The 16,341-nt window shown below is 41.5% G+C and overlaps 1 protein-coding gene across 14 annotated transcripts in view; it reads right to left on the bottom strand.

The window, feature by feature from the left end:
* The window catches only part of PRRC2C (proline rich coiled-coil 2C), a 70,408-nt gene that overhangs the window by 10,905 nt on the left and 43,162 nt on the right, over window positions 1–16,341 (bottom strand). For 8 of the 14 annotated variants that reach the window (XM_048312961.1, XM_048312971.1, XM_048312957.1 and 5 more), the window contains exons 22-29: window positions 15,899–16,150; window positions 10,782–10,871; window positions 8,969–9,070; window positions 4,751–4,952; window positions 3,691–3,894; window positions 2,893–3,014; window positions 2,251–2,387; window positions 90–324 (exon numbers count right to left, since the gene is read on the bottom strand). In XM_048312961.1, the coding sequence (XP_048168918.1) occupies window positions 90–324; window positions 2,251–2,387; window positions 2,893–3,014; window positions 3,691–3,894; window positions 4,751–4,952; window positions 8,969–9,070; window positions 10,782–10,871; window positions 15,899–16,150 (1,344 nt within the window). The remainder of the gene's footprint in view (window positions 1–89; window positions 325–2,250; window positions 2,388–2,892; window positions 3,015–3,690; window positions 3,895–4,750; window positions 4,953–8,968; window positions 9,071–10,781; window positions 10,872–15,898; window positions 16,151–16,341) is intronic. The other 6 variants (XM_048312959.1, XM_048312965.1, XM_048312966.1 and 3 more) reach the window with 5 other exon arrangements.

Here is a 16,341-nt window from a genome sequence, read left to right as displayed (position 1 = left end):
GTCTTAAGTTTCCTGCCACCCAAGTTGAGCAAGACTTGATTTCCTCTATCAGTCCACTGCAGAAGTTTTGCATTTGGAGCATTTCCTACCTGCAGAATGTGTGTATCAATCAGCTGAGAGCCTCCCAGTCCTGAAGCCTGCCCAAGCTGATGCTCGTATAAGATAGGAATAGGCTGAGTATTGGAAGTCTGCTGGAATGCCAGGCTGGACTGTGCCTTAGCCAGCTCTTGGTGTTGCACTGCTGGGAAGTTGTGTAAGGCTGTGCCAGACAGAACCACTGGTGATGGCTGAGACAAACCACTCTGCATAAAAGCTTGCTGGGATCTGCAAAAGATTGAAGTGTCCTTCATAAAAATTCTGACAGACCTCAACAATGAGCCACCAAAAATGAAGAGCATGGCTTATATTCTTTGAACAGAATTAGGATACTTGGCTCTATTGAACAAATTTTCACCTGAAAAAGTTAGATTTTTTTTTCAACTTACTCTGCACATAACAAAATAACAGCTGCTACTAAAGGCCACTGGAAGAAACGCTGAGGCTTTTTACTAAAATCTTAGATCACAGTTACCTATTTCGATGTTCATGCTGAAATAGTTCTTGGGTAACTTAACTGCAACATAGAAAAGCTGCCAGTTCTTAGTTCCTGTGCTACAAGGTAGATAGGAAAGCACATGTGAGTAGCCCCACTTAGTCATGAAATGAACTGCTTTGTTCTCTTGACTCCACAGTACAGCTTCTAATACTTACAGCTTAAATCACTGGATGCTGACAATAGTAGCTTCCAAATGAATGTTTTGGTTTCAAAAGACCTCACACCCTTTAATTTTAACTAGATATTCAATTCTTTTGTCACCAGCATGGGGAAGTTGCAGTTTGTTTAAAGAAGACCAAAGCTAGTACAGCAAAGCACCACAAACAGGTTTGGTCCATCTGAAGTATTTATCCAAACATTCCCATTAAGAACTCTGTGAGTAGCCACCTTCAGACTGAAGAATCAAAGAGGTTTTTAAATAAATGCCCTTCTCAATGCTTTTGAGATCAGAGGATGAGTGTTTTTGATGTGAAAACACACTTTACTCTGTGCTGGATATGTCTGAGCACAGCACTGGTCCTGTTAATCTATTGGTGTGGTGGGGTTTGCTTGTGACCACACCTGGGTGAGCTTTGTTCTGCACCCTTCCTTCACTGCAAAACACTCTTACAGTCATACTCTGAGCACTGGAAAAAACTTTTCCCAGACTGTATGCAGAGGATTGTCTTCAATGGAGCCAAAATATTTTTCACAAGTTTTCTAGAAGTTCACTTCTAACTTCTGGTTGTATTGTTTTAAACCAACAACCTGTACATCTCCAAGCTTATCCTCCTATTTACTATGTGGGAGAAGTACTCATACTGGTAGAACTCCATTAATGCCATGTTTGTGTGTGATCAGATTTATTTAATCTGGACCACATGCCAGCCTGATTGTGTTTCTGCAGTTAGCCAACAGTTTTCAACAGCTTTTGTCAGCTGTAGCAGGACAAGCAGTATTTGGTCCCACAAACTCAGCCAAGCACAAAGTCAGGATACAAATGTAGTTAATTAAACCTTCTGTGGCCTCAGCCTCCTACATGGTAACAAGCAAGGTTAACTACAGCCCATGCAAAACCCTAATTGAATTTCCAAAGAAGCTTTCTCAAAGTGGAACTAACAACATTTGTCAGAATTATACTGCTGTGAATCAATTTCGATAGGAAGTGCAAGGAAGCTTTGGAAAGGCTTACAGGGGAAGTTTGTCTGGCTATCAATGCCATTTGAGAGATGCTGGTCTTAGTGTTATCTTTTGTAGGAAACAGAAAACATTCCAAAACATGCCCTGCTGCCCCTCGGACATCTGAAACAAAGTTTTTTACCACCTATGAGTTCAAACTGGAACTTCAAAGTGTTTCAAGACTTCAGCGTTGGTTTGATTGCTGAACTAAAGGGACAGACATTTTCTGTTCTCTTAGTATGACAGACTGATGTTTTCAGCTCTTTTGCCCGAGTTCCTAAAGATACAACTATCATGCATAATTTTTGAACCCACAATTTCACAACTACTCTGTACAAGGCAGACAATCTGCACACACAGTTCTCAGACAAAAAGAGATTTCAGGGAAGACAGGAAGATGAGGCAGCTATGGAGCACAGAACACAACGAATCTGCAGGGAACAACGTTCAATAATTCTGACACTAAAACCCCAAAGAAATCTGCATATGCTACCTACCTGTAAGGTTGTAAGGAGGAATTAAATAACTCTTGGGCTTGTGAAACAGCTGGTGCTGCTCCTAAACTCAGCTGAGCTTGATGCTGTCCTTGCAGAGGTGCATAGATGGGGATGGGGATCTGCTGAACTGAAGCAGGCTGCATAAAAGAGAAAAAACATTAAGTTAGAAAACCTACAGTTCAACATGTGCCAGAATATGTCAAATCCCAAGGCTGCATGCAGAGCTAGTATTGCTCTCCTTAAGAAAATTACTTTCTAGTTGAATCTCATACTACTTCTCACAAATAACCAGCAGAAACTGAGTGAAATATTCAGATCTGCATACATAACAACTGCATGAGATTGCGTATCATTTTGTACTACAAAAGTTGAGTAAGCCTGGACCAACATGGCCACAGAAACACCTCCCAGGAGTATGAACTTTCATATATATTTGTGAGTGGAAGCTTATTCTCTCAGCTTTCATGACAAATAATCAAACACTGCCTGCGTGCACCAGAATGGAACAGCAAGGGCAGCCATAACCTCATTTTTTGCAGTCTTTAATCTCACTCTCCCCTGCCCCCATCAGATCATTAGTAAAACTTTAAAGGCAATATGGATAGTGAGGGGGAAAAAAGAGAATTAGGAATCCCCAAATACCTGAGAAAGGCCTGGCTGAAAGCCTTGCTGTTGGGCCAGAGAAGGTGGTGCCAAACGCGCATGCTGGGTATTGAACAGATGACTTGTATCCATATAAAATGCTGGGATTTGAGCTGTAGTACCTCAGGAAGAGCAATACAATTAGTACATGATTCCCAACATCTCCCTGCTAGAAAGATTTTTATCAAGAGTTAGAGATGCAGCTACTGTCAGTACTTCCCACTGTAACAGCTGACATAGAGCCTGGGAGAATGAACAGCACTGGAGAGCTGGGTGCCTCACCAGCTTTGGTATCTTTTCCAATTCACCCCCAGAATCTACCAGTCTTGCACAGGTATCATTAATCCCACACAATTTTGGAGGGATGAACAACATACTGTCGCCAAAAAAGGCATGTGGGTGAAGGGTAAGATTGTTATACTGTCATGTAATTTAACTAGATTGTTAACTAGATGTAGGATTTTCCTTGAAGAAAAAAATGTCACAGCTCTCAACTACTGAAGCATTTTAAGAAAGAAATTAAGACTAAATCATTCCTGGTCTTAAACAGCAGTTCACAATTCTGCAACAGAATTTGAGACTCAAACTTACTTTCCTCAACAAACTAACACACCTTTGTACTCCCTGCTAAAACACTGCAGATTTAGAGTAAGACAATTAGTGAGTATTTGCTTACAGAACACTCTTTATCGTTCCATCTTTACTGCAGAGAAAAACCAGAACCAAATTCAACTTTCCAGCTTCAAAATTCAAAAAAAGCAGATGTGTGGCTTCTCAGCCACAAACACCATTCATTACCTGCTGCAGACTGAGACACATAGACCTGGGGACTTTGCTGCTGCTGGGCAATGAGGGATGGCATGCAGCTCAGCTGGGAAAAGTGGCTGGCAGAAGCCAGGCTGCTTGTCTGCAACTGCTGGGGTTTCACTTTACAGATATTAGGAGGGTCTGAGGTGCTTGCAGTCTTTGTACTCAGTGAAGAGGTTGTATATGTTCCAGCTCCTAGGAGGAGAGAAGCAAGGGATGCATCAATCAAAGACATTTCATTCTCATCATTCAGAGGTCAAAGTTTTGGGACAGCTCTGTAAGCACAGCCACCAACTGGTAAAGAACACTGAAATCTAATGCAGCTGTTTCCACCAATACAAGAAAACATAGAGACAATTCTGTTGAGTTCACTATGGGAAGTGCTGCAACCCTGATACATCTCCCTTTTCAGGCAGAGGAGCACACAGAAGTAGTGAAGGAGGCAGCTTGGTTAGTTATGCAACAACACATTGCAAGACAGAGTGGTTGTGCCTCTCATGGAGATATATTTTAATATTCCAAGGCATGAAGACGTAACCAGATACAGCACTTTTTGTTTGCTGCGAAGAACCAAGGTGGCAACCGGCACTATTTGCGAAGAGCAGCTGGACATTTGCTCTGCCTTTTGCAAGTAGGTTGAGGTATGAGTTCTTGAAGCTTTAACTTAAAAAGCAAGAGCACAACTGGACGTAAGACTGCAATTAGCTAGACATCAGAACTATTCTCTGCTCCAAAATCTATGTGCTTGCCTCCATTTGGCTGAACAAAATGAAACCAATAAGGTGGACAAGAGAAGTTTACCTTCTCCTTCAAGTCCATATAAGTATCTTAGGCAGAGAGACATCTTAGGACTATTTTCAGCTGACTGAAGTGAAACAGGTGAAGTCAGTTAACAGATTATTTGGGAAGTTGCTGTTCAGATCTGACATTCCATTTCTAGTATAAACCTTTTGTTAGCTTTGCACTAAACAATTCCAAAGGGAATTGAATCCCTTGAAAAATATAAGCAAGGAACAACACAATGGGACACTACAGCTTTGACATGTGGTACCTGAGAGGGAAGTTGTGGGGGTAACTGAGGCCACAGGAATAGGAGGCATTGATGCACTTGAGAAAGAGCTGTAAGTGCCACTGCTTGGCCCAGTGCTGCTGCTGCTGCTGCCACCAGCAATGGGAGACGCTGCCGAGGTGACCGGCGAACTCTTCTCCCCCATATTTGGGGAATTCTCCCATGCTTTGCGTGCAGACTCCATCTATTTAAAAGAAAAAAAATTTCCTCATCTATTAGGAAGTTTCAATCAGTCATCCTTCCTCTTTTAACAGTTCTTTTTAGTCAAAAGGCAGTCTGGGCTTCATGCGAGCCTCTTTTTGAAGTCACTGTAATCGTGCAACTCTGTTCATGCAAAAAGCATACAGCCTGAAGTTGGAGCTGGTCATCTGTTCCAACTGCACACGTGCACAGTTCATCATCTTAACATCCAATGCTCAAAACAGAATTTACTCACACTAATTTGGCTTGGTTTTGTTTGACATGAAGAGCAAAGACACAGTGAGCAAAAGAAGGTAAAACCCCCCCTCTACATATTTCCATCAAGTCCTTTACTTCCAAGTTACTCGGGCTGTTTAAATGAAGCAGCCCCTTCCTTTCTTGGTAAATCATACACTTTGAGTGACCAACAAACATATCTACTTCACACTTCAGTAAACTTGACAGCAGTCAAGTTTAGATTTCCAAAGCAACTGCTGCTCAAAAAGCAACCACAAGCTGACACGGCTTGTGTGCGCTGCTTTATGTTAAAGCTAGAAGTGCTTCACGCTCCTCTATTTCTATAATAATTATGAGCTTATGTCTTGCACAGCAAGGGAGATGAAACTTTAAATATTATAGACACAGTTGTCTTCCACCATGAAATGGAAACGACATCATTTTACTGCAGCCAGTAAAATCCAATTATTGCTACATTAGACACGCAATGCGAAATCTAAATTGAGACACTTCTGAGGGTCCACTGAACAGGAAATATTAATGTTCAGTCTACACTCACTAATTTAAAAGCTCAGACATGGTCCATGAACTTCTGCACAACCTTCAGCTGTCTCCAATGGAAACACAAGTTTTGCTAGCAGAGCTGAAATTGCTCACTGTAAGTTCCTCGAGGCCAGGTGCTGTCTTTAGTGGTGGATATATTAAGGGGCAAATATATACTCACCACAGTCTGCCCTCACTGCCTGCATCAAGAGAGCTGCCCTAACTGGGACCTGCAGTCTCTCAAAGCCACACTTGTCAACCTACCCTGCTTTACATGAGTTAGGCAGTCTGGACAGACTAAACATGGCTTAGGTTGCCTAGATGCTTCAGGAGCGATAAAAAAGCAGAGCAGTATCAAAAGAAGTGGGTCACAGGTGATCAATACACACCCATGTGGAAAACTGAGTTCTGGATTTCCTAAGAGAATAAAGGGGGAGGAGGGGAACTTAGTTACACATTAAATCCTTTGGGGGCAAGTCACCTATTTTCATTTTTGAGATCATCTTCCCCAGCAATCATTCTCTGTTTCCTCTCCACAACATTTTCCTCCAAATTGGTCCTGATTCTCACAGACAAAGCAAACTTTATTAGTCACTAACATGCTGGAAATGATTTTGTTTAGGTGTATTGCACTGGCATTAAGAGAAAGCGAGTAAGTACCTGTGATTGTCAGAACAGAGAAGGTGTAGAAGGTTCTACTATGTTCACTGGATGTCCTGGAGAAACCACTGATAGCAAAAGCTACATACTGCATTTTGTCACATATAGGGCATGTAATGGAGTCCTGAAGTTATCTAACAGCTTTGCTTTTAGAGAGCTTCTTAACAACCTCTAACTTTGATAAGCTGGAAAAAAAGATGCAAGAGAGATTGGTACTCTAGGAATGCCTGTGCAGCACCACCTACAGACAAGATATGGAGGAATAAGAGGCTCTAAAATAAATGAGACTGTGGACACTGTTGTAGTTTCACTGCTCACTTAGGGGGAAAGGAGGGCACAAGGAGGAGATCGTGGCTGCTTGAGGCTTCTCTTCATCATTGATCCATTGGGGCCTTCACATTGGAATAACAGTCCTGTACGTATTGCCCAAAACCTCCACTGGAGCCAAACCCCAACATTCCTTCCCTTAAATACACCAAAGTCTAAATGGTTAGAAAAAGAAAGTCCAAATGCATCAGATTCTGGACCAGATGCCTAGAAAAAATTTTAGATGAAACCTTAGACATGAAGAGGGCCAAAGCAGCTCAGTTTGAGACTGCTTTGTACTTCCTTCTGCTCAGCTCCTTACCTACCAACAGGCCTACGAGCCAAGTCCTTAAGAGGATGCCTTAGTAAAGGTGTCTTTAGCAAAGACTCCTACTCCAAGGAAACGAGATCTCAACAAGGCTTCCCATATGAGCCCCTTATACCTCCACCAAAGAATGATGCCAAGTAGTGGGAACAGTTGTGGCCAAGTTCCCCACAAGTCTCTTCACAGACAGCTTTCTGTGACAGGGGATGGAGGAAAAAGAAGGTGCAAGGATTAATCCTTTATGGAGGCAGAACCTGGACATCTTGTTCTTTTAATAAAATGAAGGACATGCTTTCCTCTCTCCTGCTCCAAAAGTTATCTTTTGAAAGAAGCAAGGATTCTGCTGAAGAGGATGACAGAGAACAGAGCTGTGTCTGGACCAGAGGCCTGCTGTGAAAGTGACAGTCTCAGAGTGTGCTCCAGAACAAGACTGTTGCCTTCAGCATTTGTGAAGAGGAGGTAGAGCTCCAGTGCCTGGAATAAAGAAATCAGGGACAAAGCTGCTTCCCAACAGCTTTCCACTCAGATTTTGGTGAAAAGGTTCTTTAAAGCAGCCTCAAAACGTGGATCTTTGACCTATTTTGTTACCACGCATCCAAAATCTATCATCCACTGAGAAATCACTGACACTACAAGAGCAGGAAAAGAAACTGCCGGATGAATGACCTAGAAACCACAGCTTGCTCTGTAACTGGGCAGTGTCCCACGCTTTGCCAGTAACACTCCTACCTGTATGACACGGGATACAATCTCCAGCTGCAAAACAGTCAGAGACTATTTCAAAACAACACTTTCAGACGCCAGAAAGTCACGTTAGGATAACTTATTACACAAGAATGTAACAGAAAACCAGTTTTTTTTTAAACTGCTTGTCCCTCCAGTGCTATCCCCATTTCTGCAGGTCTGTTGTTTTAAAGAGATGTTATACTTTTTTTAAGAAATGAAGTGTTAACAGAAGAAAAGCAAAGATTCAACAAGAGAACATGAGTATTTCTCATCTGTAGAGAACACAAGCAAGCAGCTGTCAAACCATGCCAGTGAGACAAGTCTCACTGGGATTGACAAGCAAGTTCCTCCAAAGCATTAGTTCTGCATCCAATCTCAAGTTTCATTTCTTCTAAAAATTTAAAGAAACCAAGGTCAAACATCACTATTCCTCAATATCAGAAGCGGCAACAATACTTCTACTGGCTCAGTCACCTGCAGTCACAGTAACAAAGCAGATCTAAGACACCAAAATAAGAAAAAAAACCCCAACAACTTCTAAAAATTCAGTAGCAAAGCTAGAGGCCAACTCTGTGTTAGTGAGTTATACAATGCACACAGTACAAAATCCAACAAAATGGGAAAACACCACTCAAAATATTCTACACACTTGCTCTGCACGGGAGAGCAGGAAACAACAGAACATTTATAATACAACAAAACACGTTCTGACTCGCTGATCTAACTGCCCTTCAGAGACACCAACACACCATCTACATGTCACTAATTGGAACTTCAGCCATCCAACTCAAGACCACACTATCACTGCACCAAAGTCTTACAGCTAAGAAGAAATCAAGCTTGGCTTATCAAGCAAATCCTTAAAGACTTTACACCAAACCAGGCAACTTATTTTTAACTCAACACTCAAAAAAATCTGTCAGATTCTGATGGTTTGCCATGAGCACCATGGTCCAATGCTAAAACTCTAGGATCTTGGTTTTTCAGGGCAGTGGGAGCCAAGATTGTTTGAGATGCCAAGTGTTAATGCAAAACTGGGTTAGAAATTTATGGTTTAAATGCATCCTTCGATAGTCTTGTGTTTCAGCCATCCATTTATATGCAAAAGCAGTTCAGCAGAGGAAACAAAGGAAGGCTCTAAAAAAAGGTTCACCAGCAAGTTCTCCAATAACTTTTTTCCCCTGCATGCAAGAAAACGACCCTTAGAGGGATGTGGTACATACCTTGAGGGTGAGGTCGACGGTAGCGGGAGAAACTGGAGTTAGGCTGGAGCTCTGTTGTAAAGTCTCCCTCCTAGGGAGGGGAAGGGTGTGGGGCAGGGGCACCTGAAAGGCAGGCAACACATATCACATTCTAACTACGTCTACTAGAAAAGCCCCAGAAAGCAAAGCTCAAGCTTTATCAAGTGAGCTACAATTTCTTCAAGGCTTGAGCATTTGGCAGGGAGACTGATAAAATAAGGTGAAAATTTGGTAGGCAAGGAAAGGCCACTCAGCAGGTGCCAAGATGCTTCTTATCTCTCTAAGAGGCTGAAGATTAAGGCTTTAAGGTGTCCATGTCCTCTGCATAAACAAACACCAATTGTCTGTTTGGGGATTTAATTTCAAGTACCATTTCAGTTTACTGATATGCAAAAATTCTTCCCAAGCCAAGTCTGTCCCTTTTTGTACCAATACAGTACATGGGGCTTCATGACCTTGAGTTCTGAGATGCAGTTTCTGAAAAGAGGAAGCTTTTATAGACCTGCAAAATCACAGGACCATGAAACAAACTACAACAGATTTGCCATCCAATAATTGAATTCAGTTATTTTCTCTTTCAAAAGATGAAAGATGTGATACTTGGGGAAATAAACCTGATATAATGCTATTGCTATCTTTGCCTATGAAAACTCCAATGGATTTCCTAGAAGTTTTAAAGGAAATGAATCAAAAATACTGCAGTGGCCAGTCTATTACTCCTAAACATTCCTTTCTTTACTCATAGCACAGCTAATGGACTTTCACTGGATGAGATAGGGCTAATCCAAAAGACAGATGCTGAAGCTTTGAAGCAGGGGATGGCACAGATCCTTTGTGGCCAGGAACCCCTAATTCCTGTGTTAGAAATTCAACTCCAACATCCACAAGGATTGGACATCATTAACACAAAAGAATTCCGTCTTCGACACTAACCACCAAAGCAAAAACCACAACACTACCAGAAAAGCCAGCAGAAGAGTAAGAAGTTCAATCAGTACTGCTTCAAAATGACGCTGCAGTAAGCTGAAAAGCATTTTTAGATGAAATTCACAAGACATCTTCACAAAAAACCAGAGATCCTACTGTATGATTCTTCCTTCTCCTATCAACAAGTGACTCAACCCTGAGCTAATTCTGTTACCCACACAACAGAATCACAAGATCCAAGCTCCCTGATGCCCCAACGCACTCAAGACAAACTTGATTTTTCTACAAGACACAATCCAGCTGGTTCTCTCAATCACTATGCCACGCTCACAGGTCAGGATCACTGCACTGGCTTTGAGGGCTGCAAACATCCCAGCTCCATAGCAACTGAACACCTGGAAGCCTGTTGTCTGCTTTCACAACCATTCAGCTGCTCCCTTTACATGCAGTTGCTGTGATTTCAGGCTACAGTTCAAAACTCCTTTGTTTGTAAGAGCCTTTCTTCAAACTCAGCCTACAGAGCTTTGCTACTGGTACCAGGCTCAAGTCCCAACTGCTGCCAAGAACACACTCCCTCATTGTGCCTATCTTTGCTTTTTTTTAGTATTGTCCCTATAAACGTCTCCACTTTCTGTGCTCTTTAGCTCACTGTGATTGTTCAAAAGACAAGAAAATACCTGAAGAATTCCAGAGCAGATACTAATCAAACCAAATGTCCTTCAGAGTAAGATTACTGGAAAAAGCCCAGCTAGTTCACATGAAAGGAACCCTGTGGACTTGTTCACTGAAGGCACTATTTGGTGCTTTAAAGAAGTGTGAAAGTATTTTCTTGTCTTCAAAGTCAAGATGATCACTGCAATAGACTTACGTTCGTCACCAAAGTCTCCTCCATTTTTGTACTGCTAGTAGCCACTGTGTTAGGATGAGAAGAAGGTGTAGTGTAGTCTGTTACAGACTCCTGTGAAGAAAAACAATTCCATTAAATTATCTCCCTTACCTAAATTCAATTTCAATTTCTTGGACAGATGTCAGCCTTTCTACAGGAGGAGTTCACCAAGCAACAGAAGATTAGAATTTCACACAATTTTTTTTCTTACAAGTCATGTCTAGAAATCCTTATTGCTGAATTGCTACTGAGGTCAGGAGGATCCTTAGAAGATTACAATTTGCCTCGTGACCTCACAATGTACATCTGAGAAAAAGTCAAAATACAGTCTGTAAGGCAAGAACATAGAAAGCAATGTACTGCCTGGGCACTGTAAAACTGGACTGTGGTGGTGCAACCAATTATCATTTGTCACCCAAGATGCTTTAGCCACCTGAAGACACTTTCAGCCTACTTAAGAAGTAAAATATCTTGGCTGAAAGCTTTCTGTAGCTTTAAATAAATACAGAAATTGCTTACTATGACAAGAAAGGCCCTCCAGATTAAAAAGAACACAAAAGGATGGTTACAATTTGCAAAACTATTTTCTTTCCTGTAAGTTTTGTCTCTGAAAGTCACAAGACTCAGATTTTCTGGATGCTGCAAGCTACCTCCTGATTTCTGCACTGGGTAATGACTTCAAGGAAGAAAAGGACTGAGGTTTTCAGTCTACCCAGAGGCTTTCCTTGAAGCTTATTTGTCACAGTTAAGTGGACCTTAATGTGCTCAGCAAACAAGGTCCACTTTCACAGCCCTGGCTGTAGGCAGTGACTGCTGCAGTTGTAGATACAAATGATGTGAACAAACTGGCTCCCTGAACACTGCCAGCCCACAGAGAACATCCTACAGTGAACAAAGAGGGCTCTGGCACTTCTGTGAGGCCTGTTCAGTGCTGCTTTTTAGTTCTCATCACTGGTTATCTACTGAGCACATTCTGGGCAGGCAGAAGGGTGTTACCAGAACCTGACCCAGAGACTTTGCTGGAGAAATGGTGTGACCCTAAAACAGCCAAGAGCCGCTCTGTAGCCAGCACTACCAGCTCCGAAGTTTTATGTGTCTGAAGTCCAGGAAAGGCTCTATCATCTTTATAGAACCTAACACCACAAAGGAACTGAAGGACAAATCAGCAGCAGAACTGTTACTGAGTGTCTGGACTTGCCAACCCATAATGATTTTGAAGGCACAAAACATACAATGCTTGTTTAATTGCATCCAACCAGTATGATGATAAGCTATTAAATAAGTGCATACTCATTTCTCAGGCCTGTGGCAATATCTCTAAAAAAGCAACTAAAGCACTGAGATACTAACTGACAAATGACAAAGAATCCTCCTTAAAGGATGAGCTCATTTTGGTAGAAGACTAGAACAAGCTAAACCGTAATGGGGTGAGAGAGGACAATGTGCACAGTGATTTATTTTTATAACTTACGAAGAAAACAGAGAACTCTTTTGTCCATTTATTTCCTTTACTTGTTAAACTGGTGAAATACAAGATATATGGTGCTTCCCTCAGTCCCAACCACCAAACTGCAAGTTGCACATCTGCACTGGATTCCAACAGGCAGACTTAATCTGGGTAAAACAAGGCAAGCACACAAGGCTGCTTTAATCACAAAGGCCTTCTAATGAAGTAATTAAATGGCTCTGTATTTTTTTAGGATGCATTACTGCATAAGAAAGAGGAAGCTTTTTCATTAAAATTCCTTCGAGGTCTGGATGCAATTTTTACAGTGTTTCAGCAATTAAATTCCTTATGAAAGAAGACGGATCAAGACTACTGCTAACTTTCTCACTTTGCACACTCACAGCAAAAAAATTTTCAAAAAATTTTCACTACAATTAAACCAAACCATTGTATCAGCTCTGGTGCCCTTAGAAGTGTATGTGCAATGCTGAAGCACAAGGGTGGTTTACATGCTGAGTATGCAGACAAGACAATGCTTTAACCACATGAACACCATCCCATAAACTGTAGGTTAATCTCCCTCCTTCATTTCCTGGCACATTAAGTCCAGGATTCTGTTAGATATGGCTTATCACCATAAGCTTTTGCAATTCAGTTAAAGTGATTCTCTTGTACAACTGACTGAAGAAACCAACTGATTACTTTATTATGAACTAGTAACAGCTAGAGCAAAAAGCTCATGTTCATGCTTTTTTTGGAGTTCTCTACAAATTGTTTATACCTGAAGAAAAAGAACAGGCAGTCTTCCTGTAACTACCTCCTTTGCTCAAAAAGAAGAGATCACAAAACCTCAAGTGACTTGATGAACAAAGGACAAGGCAGACCTCAGAGCTGTCCTTGCTGTAAAGGATCAGGGTACTTTTTTATGGGATGAATTAGCTATTTGATTTGTTCCTGATTTACATAAATCACTCAGAGACTGAAAGATACTCAAAATTTTCTGAAAAATAGCCTGTGTCCTTTTAGACATGATCTGTAAGACACAGCTGTTACTACCTGCACAAATACCTCACTGGTGTCCACAACCAGGTATTGATCTTCCTGGGATCTGAGAGATTCAAATGGAAGGGTGGGAAAGGCAAGGGGTAAGATGTTTTACCGAATTCAGAAACTTACACATTGGACTGCCTTCACTACAAAAATACTGCAAAATCCAAGAGAAACAGATGCAATGGCTTCTGAGCATCATACTTATGTACTAAACTTAAACATCTCACTGTATGAGTTCATTTATATTTATACAGTTTCTAAGCAGTCTTGTATGATTAAACGCACATGCTCTTATCATGATGTTTGTTTTGGAATGGATGGGGTACTCTTACAAAGCTGCTGAATGAGGACAGCTGGCTTTTACAGGCATTTAAATAATCAAATACACCACAAGTGTGCCTTCCTGGAAGCTGAGCAGTACTCTCTGAGAGGGATGTTTAAGACTATCAAAAGAAAAGCCGTTTAGGTTTGCCAAAACTTCAACATTTGACATTGAAACAACAGGTTAAAGATGTCAACACCTCTTCCCTCACGAATGAGTACCAAGACAAGAAAAAGCAATTGCAATATACGCCAGGACAAGAACTCCAAGGCTGGAACAGTATTTGAACCCCTTTTAAAAGCCTTTTTAAAAAGTAGCAATGTTTATTGCAGGTTTATTCCTGCAAAATTTAGATGAAGCTTATCTTATCCAATAAATTTGCAGGTTGTTGGTTTAACTCCCAGAGATGTAAAATATGACTTCTTTCCTAGAAAGAAACAACTTACTAATGCCTCAGAACCTATTCATAACAAAGGAATTTAAAAGCAAACCTGGGGCTGTTAAGACAGGAACATTTAGGCCTATTATTAAAGACTTCTTTAAGCAATCACTCAATGAGGAAATTATTGGGAATTTTCACATGCAGCACAAACTGGAAAGCTTCTTTCCACTCTGGTCTTCCTTCCAGAAGACAGAATCTTGGTGCTTTAATAATGTGGTAGTTCAAAGAGCCTTGGCAACCATGTTAAACTAAGCCTAGACCAGCAAAAAGTCCAGACTTCCCTTTTGAAAAACTCATACTTCAAAAATACAATTGCAGAGAGGAAAATCTGCTGATTTTAGCAGAGCTACTTGACTACACTGAGCCAGCCTGCAGTAATCAAAGCTATGCTTCCTATTCTGTTTGTGGCTTAGAAGAAGCCTCTCCTATTTTGAGTTCTTGTCACAGGAGTTTGTAGGACCGTGGGAAAGCACAGGATACAGACAAACAGCATTCTCACCAAGTATCTGAGCAAGCTGGTGTTTACTGCTCTACACTTCTGATTCTCATACAAGGACACTTTATCAAATTCTGGTATGAACATAAACCACTCACATCTACCTACAAGATGGAAAATGTCAGGAGGGATGAGAAATTCCTGCACTGACTTTTCTTAAGTATTTGCCATTCCACTCAGAAACCAAGCCTGCAGCTTCCATGCTGGACACAAATATCCTCCCACACTCTGCAGCAACACTTCACTGAGACAGTTCTGCTGTCATGGCATGGCACCTTGGCAAAAAGCTGCCAAAGCTGTCCTTTGTTTTGGGCTTTTTCTTCCTAGCTGTGGGTGACAAAGATCAATTGCGAGTGATCCACATTTCATATTCTTCAACTAATAATGTAACTCTTAAAGAGGATCAGTTTTCCTAAAGGGCATCAGAAGACTTCTGCTTAAGACCAGGATGGCTGAGACAGCAGGCAACCAACTTGAGCCTACACTTAGAAAACTGCTTTTCAAACCTACAAGAAGCATTTTTCCTTTACCAAAGCAGGTGTAACTATTAAGTAGTAGCTATTCAAACTGCATGGCTTCTTTACATTTGAGAGATGACAACCAGAGTTCTTGCTCAAGACACAGCATTGCTGGAGTGAGGGCAGTCCCCACACAGGCAGAAAGGAGATGCTTCTGGACATGTTTTTCAGCCACAGCTAAGAAATGAGCTGCAGAACAATGAATCCCAACACCAGGTCACCATCCCACTGCTGAGCAGGATAAAGAAGTCAGGGGACTCATCCAACTATGAGGAGTCCTAAATTTTGTGAAGGAGTTCTGCAAGGAATAGCTAGACAATATCCAAGCCAAGAGGATATACATGACCATTTAGGGAAACAGAACAAGCCTTATCCAAAGCTTTAGCACATTCCTAGTTTAGAGATTTTCTTTTTTTACAAAACAGCACTTAATTCACAGCTTCAGGTCATCCATCCAGCAATCATGCACCCGACTTCACCTCTCTGCTGGAAGTCATCTTGCAATACAGCACACTGATCTGAGTTTACAGACTCTGCCAACACCAGGCTCCAGTGCCACTCTCCACAGCAGTGCTCAGGACTGAGTTTTCATATTCAGCAGAACAGACTTCCAAGCTGATCTGTGCTTGGGGTTGTGACAAACAGTGCAACTCTTTGCACTTCTGCAGAACTGTTTAATTCACGCAGTACCAATGTTTCCTATCTGCTACTCAGTCGGCTCTGCACCGTGTCCAAGCACCACCAGCAGGCAACCAAGTGTCAATTACCTCACTGTAATTGCATTTTACATATAGTACTCAGTAATCTGTCATTATTTTTCTTACCTTTGTGTTTGTTCCAAACTCTGGAGCAGACACAGATATCATCGTTCCTATCTCCGTGCTCAGTTCACTCGCTGCTTTGGTCTCCTTCGTAGTGACAGGTTCTGGGCTTCTCACAGAGGTGGGAGATGGCTTCTCCTGTCCCTCAGGCTCTCCCTGCTGTGCATCCTTCACCTTCCTGTTCTTTAAAGAACGCTCTTTCCCAATAGGACCAGGTTTATACTCTTTGTTTTCTACTGGACTCAAGTCTGGAAGCTAAGTTAGTGTTAACTTGTCAGTCATGCCTTCCCCTCTATGTCGTATCCAACAAGACTACTTTAACATGCTAAAAGTCATTGTTTCAACATAACAAAGTTTTCCACGGGTAAGCATTTTCTATCAGGTAAAGAATTTGAGACTAAGTTAGTGATAGGTACATGAAACGCATTGATTTTGACATTAGGAAC

This window comes from Corvus hawaiiensis, chromosome 9, assembly GCF_020740725.1.
Source record: "Corvus hawaiiensis isolate bCorHaw1 chromosome 9, bCorHaw1.pri.cur, whole genome shotgun sequence".
NCBI lineage: Eukaryota > Metazoa > Chordata > Aves > Passeriformes > Corvidae > Corvus > Corvus hawaiiensis.
This window is presented reverse-complemented; position numbering and strand designations above follow the sequence as displayed.